At 37.2% G+C, this 15,967-nt stretch overlaps 1 protein-coding gene across 2 annotated transcripts in view; it reads right to left on the bottom strand.

Annotated features, from left to right (window-relative positions):
* Window positions 1-15,967, bottom strand: part of PSMD1 (proteasome 26S subunit, non-ATPase 1) — a 90,239-nt gene that overhangs the window by 21,271 nt on the left and 53,001 nt on the right. For both annotated transcript variants that reach the window (XM_064587226.1, XM_045867761.3), the window contains exon 17: window positions 2,331-2,445. In XM_064587226.1, coding sequence (XP_064443296.1) covers window positions 2,331-2,445 — 115 coding nt within the window. The remainder of the gene's footprint in view (window positions 1-2,330; window positions 2,446-15,967) is intronic.

Genomic DNA, 15,967 nt, shown 5'->3' with positions numbered 1-15,967 from the left:
CTGACATTGTAGTGAGTTCATTAAAGACTACTTGCAACTGAGAATGCTTTTAGTTTCAATATAATTGATGGTAAGTGAGAAGGAAGCTTGTAGATACATGCGTGTTCCTGTTTTGAAGTAAAAGAAGTAAAAAAGAAGGTAAGAGAAAATGAGATTAATGTTAAGTGCCACTTTATAACATTCCTTATAAGGTCATTGGTAGGTATAAATCCGGAGGAACAAAGCAATGGGTTTACAAAATTATCAAATTTATTTAACACAGTATGCCACTTCTTAAATATCCTGTTTCAAGGCCAAGGAAAGAAAAAATAAGTTGAATTCTTTCTTTTAAGAAAACAATTTCCGATTTCTTTACATGTGGATTCATTTATTTTAAAAATCAGAGCTGTTAACAGATAATATACATACCAGATAAATGTATTTTCTTTCCATTTCAGTGAAAAATGTGACACTACTCATAGTATTGTCAATACTGTTTATGAGGTAGTCATGACAAAAATATAACCAAATTTCCAACTTATAAGTTAAAAGACACTAACTTGGTCTTTAAGGTATGTGATATAACCTCAAAGATATATTTTAGAATAAAAAAGTGCTTTGAGTTTTTAAGAAATAAAAATAAAGCACCAAACCTTGGTCAGATAGGTATAGTTATATAGATCACACAAACTATCTAGGAATAAAGCAGACTTGCTTAGTATGAGTAATAAAAATTTTTCATTGAATTAACTTGCCAGATGCTGTGTCTCAAAGAACATTTGCTCCTACATATCATATCAAGTTTAGAGTAATCTGGAAAGAAAAAAAATCTAATATACATTTAACTTACGAGGCTTGACCTAAATGTCTACTGAAGACCTGAGGGGGAAAATACTTCATAAAACATCCAACTATAATTTTCCTTTGTTTACAGATGTGTTCCAGAAAAAAAATGAAGGCCAATTTCTATAAACTGGTATTTTATAAACCCAATGATATTTCTAATAAAACTGAAGATACATTCTCATGTAAGAAATTCTCCCACAAAAGAAAACACTTAAAAACAAATCTCCATCATATCCTTAAAGGATCTTCCCCTCCATCACTGATTTGACAAATATTTACCGAACGCCTACTATGTGCCTGGTCTCACTTTAGCTTCTAGCAGTGAACATTTTGTTCTTAGGGACCTTACATTTCAGGGCAGAGGAGACATAAAATAAATAGGTGTAAAAATATGTCAGGTGGTGATAAGTCCTATGAAGAAAAAATAAAGCAGGGTAAGGAGATGAATCAGAATACTGGAAGGGGATGTCTCTCTAAATTTTTATGCAATTTTTTCACATATAGTGAAAACGCCCATTTTAATTTCTAGTTTCAGTAATGTTTTATGTGACTAGAAAAAGTTATTTGTATCCAATATTAATACTCTTTATTAGAGAAAAAGTGAAGCAAATTAAAATTTAATTCCTGGACTCAATCAATAAATAACTGCGTTTTATTTTATTTTATTGTGGACAAGAGAGGATAAAAAAATTACTCCTCCTCTGATATAAAGACATTGGAAGCATAACCTAGCTCTACTCTTGTTCTTTATGTTCTCACTATTCTCATTATGTTTGTGTTCTCTCACTCTCTCTCATACACACACATACCCATGCACACACGGACTCCATTAAAAGAAAAGTTCATGTTTTGGGGGGTGGTGAATGTGTGTACGTTTGTGCTATGAAAGGCAAAAATGTGATGATTATGCCATTGCTGCGAAAGGATACTTGTTCAAGCAACAGCACATTTCTTTATGAATCTCACGATGAATTGTATTTTACAGTCATCTGCTTGCCTAACCCAACTCTTTATTTTGTCACTTTTGAAGATTTAACAAATATCACGTTACCTATTAGATTTGTGAGGAGAATTAGGCAAATAGCAGTTAAGTGATTTGCTTAAAACAAAAACAAAAAAAAGAATCCAAGTTAGCTGATTTTGGTGGTCTCATACAAGAACCTTGATTCCTAATAATGCCAATTAAACATATAAATTACCATGTTAAGTGACCAGACTAACTCTTTAAAGAATTTTTTTTTTTTTTTTTTTTAAAGAAATCAATGCTTTCAAAAAGAAATTCAACAGCACTGTTTGGTCACCCACGCAATGTGGTGGTTTGTTCTTAACTCGCTTTGAGCAACCATGGTCAAGTGAGGAAGGAAGTTCTGGGAAGCTGTGCGAGACAAGTTAACTCTCATAGATCACACCACACTTGCATTTTTACAGTGGTTATACCAACTTTTCTGCTAGGGAAAACAGTCTGGTGCCAGGAAAGAACTGACCCCAGTGGCTTTGGGCTTTACCTTGTTTCCTGTACCGGCACAGCAGATGCCCAGGGCCATAGCAGCTCCATAACGCACGTGAGGATTGTAACTCTCTGACAGCAATGAAACAACGCTGGGACACTGTTCAGGGGTCCTGATAAGAAATAGAGGAAGTGAAGACAGTGTTATAGGTAAAAGATTTTAAATCAAGATGGAAGAATTTCAACCAATTCTTTTTAACTTATGGGAAACAGCAGGTAGATTTCACATGGAAGGTGGAGAATTAAAAGTTGCGCATGGAATTCTAATTATTGATATTAATCTTCAGTATTCAGAGACTATACACAAAAAAACCCAGAACATATCAGTGATTCCTCAACCACAGCTCTGCATTAGAGCATTACAGTCATTCCTTTGTGCTTCCTCCATAGTGGGTAATAACCATGAGGGTGTGGGGGGCACACAATGCCCTACATCAATTCTTATCTTTCTTGCTTATTTTGTGTTTTGTACCAGAAGACAAAAGCTGTTATAGAGACTCTGGGATGTTTCCAAAGCTGCACAAAAGATCTAAATTGCCCAGTATAACTCTGATTGAATACCAAATTGGTAAATATGCCTTGATAATGAAAAAATTCTGTTTTTTTTTCTTTAGCAATTATTATTGTATTGATAAGGGCAGAAATTGTTCTTAAAAAAAAGATTTTATTTATTTATTTATTTGAGAGAGAGAGAGCACGCAAGTGTGGGGAGGAGCAGAGGGAGTGGGAGAAGCAGACTCCATGCTGAGCACAGAGCCCAACATGGGGCTTGATACCATGACCCTGAGACCATGATCCGAGCTGAAATCAAGAGTTGGGACGCTCAACTGACTGCGCCACCCAGGCACCCCAGAAATTGTTCTTTTCTCAACCTCTTCATATTTCAGCAAAGACAAAAAAAATAGGGCAACCCTGACTAATGAAATACCTGACCTCATCTTTATAGTGGTTACTCTTTAGGGGCAGCAGGATTGGGGTAGTAGCTAGAGGAGAATGTAAGGGGAATATCTGGGCAGCTGATAACGATCTCAAACTGGATGCTGGTTATAGTGTGTGTTCAGTTGTGAAAATTCATCAAACTGTAGGCTAATTATGTGCATGTTTTTAGATGTGTATTACACTTCAACAAAAACTTAAAGAAAAAGGTTATACATATAACTACATTTAATAAAGTTTTTTTTTTTATTTTTAAACACTATCTTCTTGTGAATGAAAGCAGTTACTACTTACAGACCATAAGTGGTAAATTCAAATTTCAAATGGAATAGAGCCAAATTTATGAGAACCATCCAGAAAACTGAAATTATGCTACAAGAGAAGGCTGGATTTCCTCCTTACAACAAAGTCCATCACTCTTTCTTGAAAATGTTCTCAGTTTGACTAAGCTTCCTAGTAGGAATAATTTGTAAATAAGACTAATGACAACAATATGGAGAAAAAGCCTGGTATTGTGAAAGATTCAATGTACTAGGATACAGAGGATCTGGGTTCTAGTTCTAGTTTTGCTAATTTCTTAGTATGTGACATTAGGTAAGTCACTTTTTTTTGTAATTGGAGATAACTTTTCTTTTGCTGGAATAATATAAAAAACAAAATGAGTAAATACGGTAATAATATATATACCTTCAATTAATGCACATAGACATAAATAACAATACATTATATAAGAGGAAGCCATGAAGTCAAAAACCCATGTTCTAGTTCCTGCTTTGTGTCTAGATAGCTGGGATAATTTAGACAAAGCTCAATGAAACAAACACTCTGGGATCCCTTTCTATGTACGAAAAAAGAAGGAATGGGACTAGAAGTTCTATGTCTTTCCTACTTTATAATTCTATGGCTTTTTTTTTTTTTTTTTTTTAAGATTTTACTTATTTATTTGTCAGAGAGAGAGAGACAGAGAGCACAAGCAAGGGGAGTGGCAGGTAGAGGGAGAAGCAGGCTCCCCCCTGAGCAAGGAGCCTGATGCTGGGATCATGACCTGAGCCGAGGCAGACACTTAACTGACTGAGCCACCCAGATGTCCCCAATTCTATGGCTTTTAAAAATGAACCAACCAGGGTGCCTGGGTGGCTCAGTCAGTTAAGCATCCCATTCTTGATTTTTGGCTCAGGTCATGATCTCAGGGTTGTGAGATCAAGACATGTGTCAGCCTCTGTGCTCAGCAAGGAGTCTGCTCGAGATTCTCCCCCTCTCCCGCTTCCCTGGCTCATGCGCACTCTCAAATAATAAATCTAAAAAACAAAAAAACCAACCAACAAAGGTTTTAAATCAATGTTCATTGTTACAGGACATTTCTTTGATGAGAATTATTCCTATGGAATTTAAAGTGATATTACATCGAAGAGGCTGCTGGAGAGTCATTCTGCAACTTGTAGTTGACAGTACCATCATTTAACTTTTATTTTGCGCTCCTATTAGGCAAAGAACTTAAAGCTCTGTCCATAACTTGATACTCAAATCCTCTGACAAACTCAAGCATTGTGTCACCAAATTAATTACAAATAAAACCAACTCAAGAGTGCACATATCCCAAGGGCCAAGGCTGTGTTTTCTGTATTTTTTATTTTCCATAAATTATTAGCACAGTGCTAGATACTAAAGATAAAATAATTTTTGTTACTCAGTAAATGACAAAGAGAGTCAAACTAAATTTATATTTAGAGACTTAACCAATAAGTATTTTCTACTAGGTTCAGGGCCTAACGGTTAACCTCTGGGGGGTGGGGGGTGGGGGGGAAATCAAGCCCTTCCCTGTTCCCCTACCCACTTAAGTTTATAATTTAGCTGCACAATCAAGAAAAAAAAGGGAAAGTTAGGAAGTACCTGTGTTGCTTCATAAGGGCTAATTGAGAGTGTCTTTTAATTTTATGTGCTTTGAAGTTCTCAGTAGGGAGATCACATAGGTAAGGCCTGAAACATCCACAAAATAGGTACCTAATTCTAATTTGTTGTTTCAGTAAAATTTCTTGGCTTGTAGCTAACAGTCAACTTGCCAACTTTACTATTTGTACAAACTTTCCACAGAGCAGGAACTGTGCCAGGATATATGCACAAGTCACTGCCATATCATCTGACCATAAACTGCATATATGAACTCCTTTCTTTCAACATACTGGCTATTAACTACCGTTTCTTTACTAAATATTTTGTGTAACCTCAACATTAAATCCTATTAATAAATCAGATGCTTTCATCTGGTGTCTTTTCATCCGGTGTTTTTTTTCTAATTTATCTTCACTAGAAAAGGAAAAGTACAGGAATATATGTATATAGGCAGAAACACTATTCTAGGCACATGGGGTCCAACACAGAGGGAATTTGGTGAGGCCATAAACCACAGGGTAGTCCCCTTGGTAGAACTGTGAATTTGTAATTCTCACTAGGTAAATGGCATAGGATTAACATATGACAAAGGAATTAAGAATATACCCTCTGCTGAGCTTCCTTGTATCCCCTACCAAAAGATTAAATAATCTGAGTAGTATCCTGAATTTCCAAGTACCTATTGAATATCTTCAACCAAATATACCACAAACACCTCAATCAACATACAGCAGTCCACAAAGAAAGAGGAATAAGGGGCACCCTTCCCCTACACTACTTCTCCCACCATGACAGTTCATTTACATACCCAGGAAACTCACATCTTTCTTTATTCATTCTATTCCCTAAACCCCCACATCTTATCTGCCACCAAAGCAAGTGAAACCCTTAAATTTTATTTGTTTCCATTCCCTGCTTCAGGCCCCAATCACCTCTCACTGGAAATAATAGTGACTCCTTAAATAATCGCTCTGCCTTCTCCTCTTGTCTTCATTTGGCTGTGGTAGTGAGAATAACATGGCCTTGGAATCAGGAAGACTTGAATTCCAATTCCAGTGCAGCCATTTATTAGTAGAGTGGCAATCACTAAATCTCTCTGAGCCTTAACTGCATTACCCATAAAATGGTATCTGTTCCACCTTATTCATGCTGGGGAAAGTTGGTGGTATGGTAGAGTAGAATATTATACTACAATCACTGAAATCTAAATGCATTACCAGAAGTTGCCTTTGGACCAGAACCAGGAATCTGGCTACCCTAGCTGTAGTTTGGGTTCTTATTTGTAAAAAAGGGACGGTAACTCATGCCCAAACATTCATTCAAAATAATATAAAGTGAGTTGGATATTAAACCTAGAAAGCTGGTTGTATTCAAAATCCTCACCTCCACGTCTCCTCACCAACTTTTTAAGGAGCTAATAGCATATAGGACACTTACCCACTTGTCCCTCAGCTGCAGCAAGGGCAGGACATTCCAGGGAAAACTGACTCACACCAAAGAACTTATTCTAAATGTATCTTAAAACTTCATTTATTTTATGATGCTCAATTGTTAAAAAAGTATTATATTTAGAATAGGATATTAACAGTTTCATGAGGTTCAGAGAAAATTTTGCCAGTGAACATAAATACTGGGAGCTTAATTCAGAGCTTTACCTAGTTGATTACCATAAAGACTAAAATAGGTTGTGAGGGTTATAAACTCAAAGAACATAAAAAAAATTCTTGTTAAGTTTCTCAGTCTATAACAGTTCTAATGCTGATACATTCTTCAGTAAAGTGTTAAGACAAGAAACGATACATTCTTTAATAAATTAGCTTAGACATTCAGTCCCTTCAAGAGTACAATAAAACCAGAATATTCTATGTTTACTTTAATTTTTAGCAAGTAGCTGTAAAAGGACAAAAGAATCCTTCTAAGCAATGATTGGAATGTAAATATTTGCTGAAAGCAAAACTTGGGCACATTAATCTTTGTCTACACATATAACACACATAAAATACATGCATAAATATAAAAATTATAGTCACAGTTAATAAATGAATAAATAAATGATAAAACAATTATCACCATCACTTTGAGGCTTGGAATGAATTAATGGACCTCAGCATAATTATCAATGACTGCTAACATCATAAAAATAGAGACAAGTCGACCTAATGTGCACTCCCAGCCCTGCCCCTCCAAAAAAGAGAGACAGAGAAAGAGAGAGAGAAATTGAACCTCAATGTGACCAAGCCTCAAGGTCCAACTATCAACTTACAGGAAATACAGAAGACCAAAAACGCATTATATTACACATAGGGATGGGGGATGCAATTAGCAAAATCCATACTGTGCAACCTTAACAGTAATAATAACCTCGTTTCTTCAACAAATAAACTGCAAGGCGGAAACAAAAAGAGAGAGGGGAGGAAAGGCAAGAGATGGCGAGAGATTAAAAGAAAATACACCAAATCTTTAATAATAGTCCATAGGGCTTTCTTTCACTTATTTTAGATAATTCTAACACTACTTGAATCTTAGCTTTTCTATACAAACATTTATCTCTTAGATAACATCACAAAATAATTCCTGTCATTTGATATAATTCCCTTAATCATTTGTAACAAAGTATTTAAATGACTGACCCCTGATTAGCAATAAAAACTTACCTCTGTGTCTCCATGAACATATTTATTTATTTTTAAATAGATCTGATTGATTGATTGATTGGGAGGGGCGTGTGTGAGCAAGGGGAGGGGCAGGGAGAGGGACAAGCAGACTCCACTGTGCATGGAGCTCACAGTGTGAGCTCAACCGCCCATGACCTCAGACAAGGAGTGGAGCCAAAACCAAGACTTCAACACTCAACCTACTAAGCCTGAGCCGCCCAGGCACCCCTCCATGAACGTATTTAGAAAAATAACTGTCTAGAAATTATCAAGTCACAGGAAAATAGTGGATTTTGTTTTATTGAGTAGGGGGAGGTAGAGAGCAAGTAATTCAATAGTTTGGAAACCACTGTATTAGCACAAAATATATTATGTATGATAGCTTTTTCACATATTTATGTTTTGCTATGTTAAATTTAAAAGTACATTTACTCGGACAATTATAAATGTGCTAGCTGCATCTGTTTTTAACAATGGAGCTACATGTGGTGGGAATTGTATCAATTTTTCTTGTTCTTTATTTTTTGGCTAGTTTATAAAAATAAAAAAGTGAATATCATTTGGTTAAAAAGTGGGAAGAGGGGTACCTGGGTAGCTCAGCTGGTTAAGCATCTGCCTTCGGCTCAGGTCGTGTTCCCAGGGTCCTGGGATCAAGCCCCCTGTCCCCCAATCAGACTCCCTGCTCAGCAGGGAGCTTGCTTCTCCCTCTCGCTCTCCCTCTGTACCTCCCTCCTGCTTGCGTGCACGCTCTCTCGCTGCCAAATGGATAAATTAAATCTTAAAAAAAAAAAGGCGGGCAGAGATATATTTTTTGAATTTTCTTTTCTTTTCTTTTTTTTTTTTAAAGATTTTATTTTTATTTTTCAACAGAGAGAGAGAGACAGCAAGAGAGGGAACACAAGCAGGGGGAGTGGGAGAGGGAGAAGCAGGCTTCCTGTGGAGCAGGGAGCCCGATGTGGGGCTCGATCCCAGGACCCTGGGATCATGACCTGAGCCGAAGGCAGACGCTTAACAACTGAGCCACCCAGGTGCCCCTGAATTTTATTTTCATTTACAAGGTAAAAAAGATGCATCAGATATTCATTATCAGGAAAATAACTGAGAAAGAAGAAAGCAGTTTTGTTTCCCCAGCATACTTTTATCCCATGAACCTCTGTATCCCAAGCTGCTATTTGTGGATTCTCACTTTATCAGTTTAGATATATCTACTACATGTTAAGTATCATAAAGAAAACAAAACAAAATTACCCAGATCCTGCCCTAAATCATACAAATTTAGTCCTACCTTTAATATATATATTTTTAAAATCATTTTACTAGACTTCAGATAATTAAAAATAGCTATAGTTTTAGATAAGCTTTTGCTTTATTTCCAGATTGTTTCTTTCAGGTGCTACCAAAATAGGGCAAAATATCTCAAAAGATGAGAAGAAAGTAAATTCGTTAAGATTTATACAAAGAATTCTACTTTACCGTAATAAGAAACATGGCTCTTAAAAGTATCAAATTGCATTCCTGGACCTACAGGAATCTGCAATATTCAAATCTATAATATTCAAAAAGTTACAGTATTATTAGCACATTCCCACCACCCCTTAAAATGAACAAACCAAGGGAAGTCTTACAGTATGAGTGAGATGCATATATAGTGTAGATTATTAAAGTATTAATATCTCCTTGATTTTATAAAAATGAACACAAACATACTTCATTTCTCAGAAAGTTTAGTTCATTTCTGGTATTTAAGTAAGTGTCCTGATGATAAAAGTCGACTTCTAATAGCTGATTACAGTGATTACTGAAGCCTTGTAGAGCTGAGCAAATATACATCAAATATTTGGGTCTTTTATGATCATCAACTATAATTCTAGATATAAGAATTCTTTTGATTAAAGGACACTGTCATTTCATGACATCAGTTGTACTATACAGTTTCACTAATATTAAAAAAATATCTTATTCTTTTGTTCTTGATGAAAGTGGATATGGTCATAAGCAGCTCTCTCTGGCAATAACCTGGCAAAACACATCAGAATGAACTTTTTTTTTTTTTTAAGATTTTATTTATTTATTTGACAGAGAGACAGCGAGAGCAGGAGCACAAGCAGGGGGAGTGGGAGAGGGAGAAGCAGGCTTCCCGCGGAGCAGGGAGCCCGATGTGGGACTCGATCCCAGGACCCTGGGATCATGACCTGAGCCGAAGGCAGACGCTTAACGACTGAGCCACCCAGGCGCCCTCAGAATGAACTTTTAAAGAACTCTGCAATCTAGTCAAAAACTCACACCAACCAGGGGCCAGCTTAATGAAGCATTGCTGTGAGAGACTGCTGTGATACTGTAAACTGCCCGTCTACCCCCCCTACTCCCGAGACTGGTGGTGTCAGTGGAGAGGGCAGCCTGTGTCCTAGTACAGCTGTAAACGAGAGGGAGCAAGATAGACTACTCTCACAGAATTGAGGATAAGTTGTGTTTCATCCTGTCTGGTGGCTCCTTGAAGCACCAGAGCAAGAGCCTGCCTTTCTTTCAGCAAACTTGGAGTACTCCCAGGCCTGGAGCAACTTGCCCGGTGACATTTGTTGAAAACACTTAAAGGCGAAAGTACTGGCCATGAGCCTGGGGCGAGGGTTAATAGTCAAGCTAGGCAATAAACAGACCGAGGAGCGTGGAAAGAAAGAGGCTAAGAAAGGAGATATGTGGGGTTAGTAAGGGCCTTAAAAGCTGCTGCATATACTGGGGGAATTGAGAATACCACATGCATACTCAGGGTTAGACGCAAGCTCAGGAAGGGCCTGAGAAGACTCTAAACTTTCACTTCAGGCTCCGCATGAGCAGGAAGCAAAGACTAAGGCAGAGCAATCTGGCAAAGTGCTAAAGGAGTGTCCCAACGCAGAGCCAATTTGCAAAGACTTGGAGAGTCTTTTTCCTTTTCCCTTTCTTTTTTTCCTTTCCTTGGCTCCAGGCATTTAAGGAAATTGTCAAAAAACACTAGCTGACCAATAGGCTAATGTAACACAGACTTCAGTGGCCATTTCATGAGAAAGCATACAGACTTTATAAAACTACTTTTAAAAAGTCGCCAAACAATCCACAACAAGCAGCAATAATAAACCCCTAGAAGGGGGGGTGGGTGGGAGAATCTGATCTCCTTTTTGCCACACTGTAATATTAAAAACATCCAGTTTGCCATAAAAAATTAAGAGTCATGCAAAGAAATAAGGAAGTACATACAGCCCATTCACAGGAAAAAAAGAAATTAATAGAATTAGTTCCTGAATAAGCCCAGGTATTGGACTTAAACTATCTTAAATATATTCAAGGAGAAAAAAAAGAAAGGCCAGTAACTAAAGAAAACAGGAGAACAATGCCTCATCAACTCAAGAAAATCAACAAGTAGAAATTGTATATATATACAAAATGAAACAAATTCTGGAAATGAAATGTTTAAGTGAAATGAAAAATTCACTAGAGAGGGTTCAACAGCAGAACTGGGCAGGCAGAAGAATCAAGTTAGGTAAACTGACAATATTAAATTAGATTAACTGAGAATTATGTTGGTGGATTGAGATTATCTAATCTGAGGAGCAGAAAGAGAAAATAATTTTTAAAAATGAACAGAGCCTTAAAAACTGGTGGGACACCATCAAGCATACTAACATATGCATAATGGGAGTCCTAGAGGGAGATGAGAGAGGGGTAGAAAGAACATTTGAAGAAAGAACGGCCAAAACTTCCCAAATTTTGATAAAAGACTAGAAACTCAACAAACTCTAAGCAGGATAAACTCAGAGACTGGTGAACAAAGGAGACAAAGACTACATTCTAGTAGGAGGCATACAATCAAAAATAAATGATAAACTAAGTAAAAAGGTGAACTAAGGAGAACAAGAAAAGTAAATCAAGTTAAGGGGTATTGGAAGAGACAGGGGAGGAAGGTTTACCAGCACTAACTAGGGTAGTCAGGACAGGCTTCAATGATAACGTGCTATTTCAGCAAAGACAGGAAGACCGTAAGGAAGCAAGTCAAGTGGCTAGGCAGGGCAAGAGCATATTATATATTAGGTGGAGGAAACAGCTCATGCAAGAGCCCTGTGATAAAACAACGCCAGGCACGTTTGAGGGGCAGCAAAGGCCAGTGGTTTGAGTGCAGTGAAGAAGGGGAAGAACAGTTGAAACTATGGCCAGCCAGATCATAAAAGCTTTATAGGAACTTTATAGGCCAGGGGATTACTGGAACTTTGGCTTTTACTATGAGTGAAATAAGGGGCCACCGGAGGATTCTGAGCAAAGGAATGATATGATCTGCCTTGTTTAAAAAAGGTCATTTTGGCTGCTTTATTGAGAACAGAGGGCAAAGGTAGAAGAAAGAAGACTGGTTAAGAGGCTACCTAGAAATCCAGTCAAGATATAATGGTGATTAGGTAAGATAGTAGCAGGAGATGTGGGGGGGAAATTTGGTATATATGGATTTGGTATATATACTGAAGGTAAAACCAACAAGATTTCCTGATGGATAAAATGTAGAATGTCAGATAAAGAGACTGGAAAGATGCAACTGCCTTTACCTGAGATAAAGAAACCAATACATAGAGCAGATCTGGAGGGAAAGAGCATAAATTCAGTTTTAGGCAATCTGAGTTTGAGATGTTTAGACATCTAAGGGAAATACTGAGTAGGTGATCGAACATGAGTCTGGAGTCTGAAGGAAAAGTCTAGGCTAGAGAGTTTCAGGATATAGATGGTATCTAAAGCCATAAATGTATATAAGACACCAAGTACAGAGAGGGGAGAAAAGAGATCCAGAAATGAACCCCCAAGAAGGCTGAAGATTGAGAGGTTGAGGAGATGAAACAGAACAAGGAGACTAAAAAGGAATAGTCAGCGAGGCCAGAGAGCATCCATTAGAGTGTGATCTAGTGGAAGCCAAGCTATTTTATGGAAGGGGAAATGATCAGCTGGGTCAACTGTTGCTGTGAAATAGGCAGAGCAGGTTACGTCACCTTATTACAAATGCAGAAATCAAAGCTCATAGAAAGGTCTCCTAACCCTTAGGTATTCTGCCTGTCTACTCTCGTGACCACGAATCATAGCCATTAGGCTGGAAATAGAGTTTTAGTTTTAGGGGCTTTCTTCAACAAGTTAATGGAAACCATGGGTGAATGGAGGAAGACAATGAAGAGGGAGATGAAGTCAATAGAGGACAGGAACCTGGGAGGTATCTGCATATTAAGCGGGCAGAATAAGAGTTAGAAAAGATTCTTTAAGAAAGACAAAGAACCAGGATGGGATGTCTCTGAAGGCAGGAAAAGATAGGAGCTTTAAAAAGAAATGTTTAGGGCGCCTGGGTGGCTCAGTCGGTTGAGCGACTGCCTTCGGCTCAGGTCATGATCCTGGAGTCCCGGGATCAAGTCCTGCATCGGGCTCCCTGCTCGGCAGGGAGTCTGCTTCTCCCTCTGACCCTCCTCCCTCTCATGCTCTCTGTCTCTCATTCTCTCTGTCTCAAATAAATAAATAAAATCTTAAAAAAAAAAAAGAAATGTTTAGCCAACAGTGCTGAATATTGCACACAATCTGTAACTGGTGTTAAAATGGACTTTCTAAGAGTTGTTTTAGTAGAATGTTGGAGAAAAAATCTGATTATAAGGATTATGAGAAGAGAAACAGGCAATTCTTTAAAGAAGTTTAATAATGAAGGAAAGAGACTCAAGGGATAACGAAAGGTTTAGTTTTCATTAACTAGAAACCTGAGCATGTCTGCAAGAAAGAAGTTAGAACTGGGGCGCCTAGGTGGCTCAGTCATTAAGCGTCTGCCTTCGGCTCAGGTCATAATCCCAGGGTCCTGGGATCAAGCCCCACATCGGGCTCCCTGCTCAGCGGGAAGCCTGCTTCTCCCTCTCCCCCTGCTTGTGTTCCCTCTCTCGCTGTGTCTCTCTCTGTCAAATAAATAAAACCTTAAAAAAAAAAAAAAAAGAAGTTAGAACTGAGGAACTGAATATTCAAGGCATGGATTCTATGTGTGAAAAAGATACCTTATTCAGCAAAATTGCAAATATAATAAAAGTTGGGATCAAGAACTTAAATAGAAGTTGTGGAAAAGAGTAATGTCAATGTGATCCCAAAGGTAGGATGGATGAAAAGAAAGACATTTTGAGAAGATAAAAGGTGATAGCACTTTCAGATTGGTCTAAAGCTTTCATTAAAATAGAGGTAAAATCAGTCATCAGGGGAGAGTGAGTAGAGTCTAAGAAGAACAGATTAAATTTGGAAGAGCTATTTTTAGAATTTTAGCTCTTTCACTGATATTGTCAAAGAAAATGAGTAAGAAAGGAATGAAAAAAAAAAAAGTCAAAAAATATTTGAGCTGAGCTGTGGGACCTGTTAAAGTGAGCTAGTTTTAGCTACCATGTCTGTATTATAATGATCAATATACTTGCTTGTATCCATCCATGAGATAAATTACACAAGGGCAGAAAATGTTTATCTTGTTCATCACTATATTGCCACGAGCAAATGAACTCAATGAATACTTCACAAATAAATGAATATGTACTGGACACAATCCCTATATTGCCAAAAATTCCTTAATGGCTAGTGTTTGATAGATAATTATGACTGAGAGGCAAAAAGTGTTCTTGGCTGATATTTGTCTTCTTAGGCCTATAAATTAGACTGCCCTTTTAAGTCAAAGATAGAATCTGTCTAATAAATTAAAAAGGCATCAGGGACAAAATTCATTATTTTGGGAAAAATGCATGAATTAAGTTTTTTGGTTATGGTCAGATTAGAGTCTGAGTCTGAACTTTAAGCTACTTTAGTAAGAATTTATCTGGAGTTCTTGGTAAATGAGATATTTCACACAAATGAAGTTTCCAGATATTTGAAATTTAATTCTACTATTAAGAATCATATTTTTATATATTTATCATTTTGGATGGCAATCTTTTTAAAAATGCATTTCATGCATTCCTCCCATCCAAAACAGAGCCAAATAAAAATTATTTACTCTTTTCTTAAATATGTGGAAGTCATCACTCTGGTATCAATTATTATACCACATAAAATTGTGAAGGCCTGGGTTATAGGAGAGCTACAAGCCTCTATTCTGAGTAAACCTACATGTCTATACTTTTTACTTCCTGTTTCTTCTGTGCACCCTGTTTGCTATTATCAAAGTGTTTGTCCACCTGTTAATTTGTTATCTGCTCTGGAGTAAACAGGGAAATGTGTTTGTTAAAACCGTCTCAAAGTGAATTTATCACTAAACATTCTTTTGTACTATTTAGATTTACCGCCATGTGCAAATGGTATTTTTATTAAAGAGGGGAGAAAGACATGTTTCTGTGAGTGAGTGTAAAGAGATTTGGAGTGGGGACTTACAGGCTGCCTTCCATCTAACGTGCATGAGGTTTTTAGAGCATAGTTTAGTTATTTGCAACTGAAAGACTTGTCTACTCTTTCACATATTTCTTATTATTTTGCTTTCTTTCTGATTCTCAGCTATGCTTTTTTAATTTTTTAAAAATTATTAACATATAATGTATTATTTGTTTCAGGGGTACATGTCTGTGATTCATCAGTCTTACACAATACACAGCGCTCACTATAGCACATACCCTCCCCAATGTCCACCACCCAGCCATAGCACAAAGTTGCCAAATAAGTAGTTTTAACTAGTTGTGTTCCTTAACCATTAAACTAATTTAAACATAGAAAAACAAAAATAATCCAACCACTAGTTTTAACTACAAAAAAAAGTAAGTGAGGGGCGCCTGCATGGCTCAGTCGGTTAAGCGTCTGCCTGCAGCTCAGGTCATGAACTTGGGGTCCTGGGATTGAGCCCCGCATCGGGCTCCTTGTTAGCGGGAGCCTGCTTCTCACTCTCCCTCTGCCCCTCCCCCTTCTCATGCTCGCTCTCTCTCTCTCAAATAAATAAAATCTTAAAAAAAAAAAAGTGAATGTGGCAGAGAGGGTTAGTATTGGCAAAGTTTATAACAGTAATAATGGTTGGCATTTTTAAAATATATTCCCTGAATATTTAAATTTTTTTTAAATCTATAAACACAAATCCATATATTCATTGAATATACTGGTACTACTTTCAATCTGACATTATTTGTTTTGCAGACTCCTATCTACCTGCATAAGTACAGGTGCTAAA

The sequence above is a fragment of the Mirounga angustirostris genome, unplaced genomic scaffold (genome assembly GCF_029215605.1).
Source record: "Mirounga angustirostris isolate CCGP_5_RB_7025 unplaced genomic scaffold, mMirAng1.0.hap1 SCAF_3, whole genome shotgun sequence".
NCBI lineage: Eukaryota > Metazoa > Chordata > Mammalia > Carnivora > Phocidae > Mirounga > Mirounga angustirostris.
The sequence above is the reverse complement of the archived record's forward strand: the minus strand, read 5'-3'. Positions and strand labels throughout refer to the sequence as shown.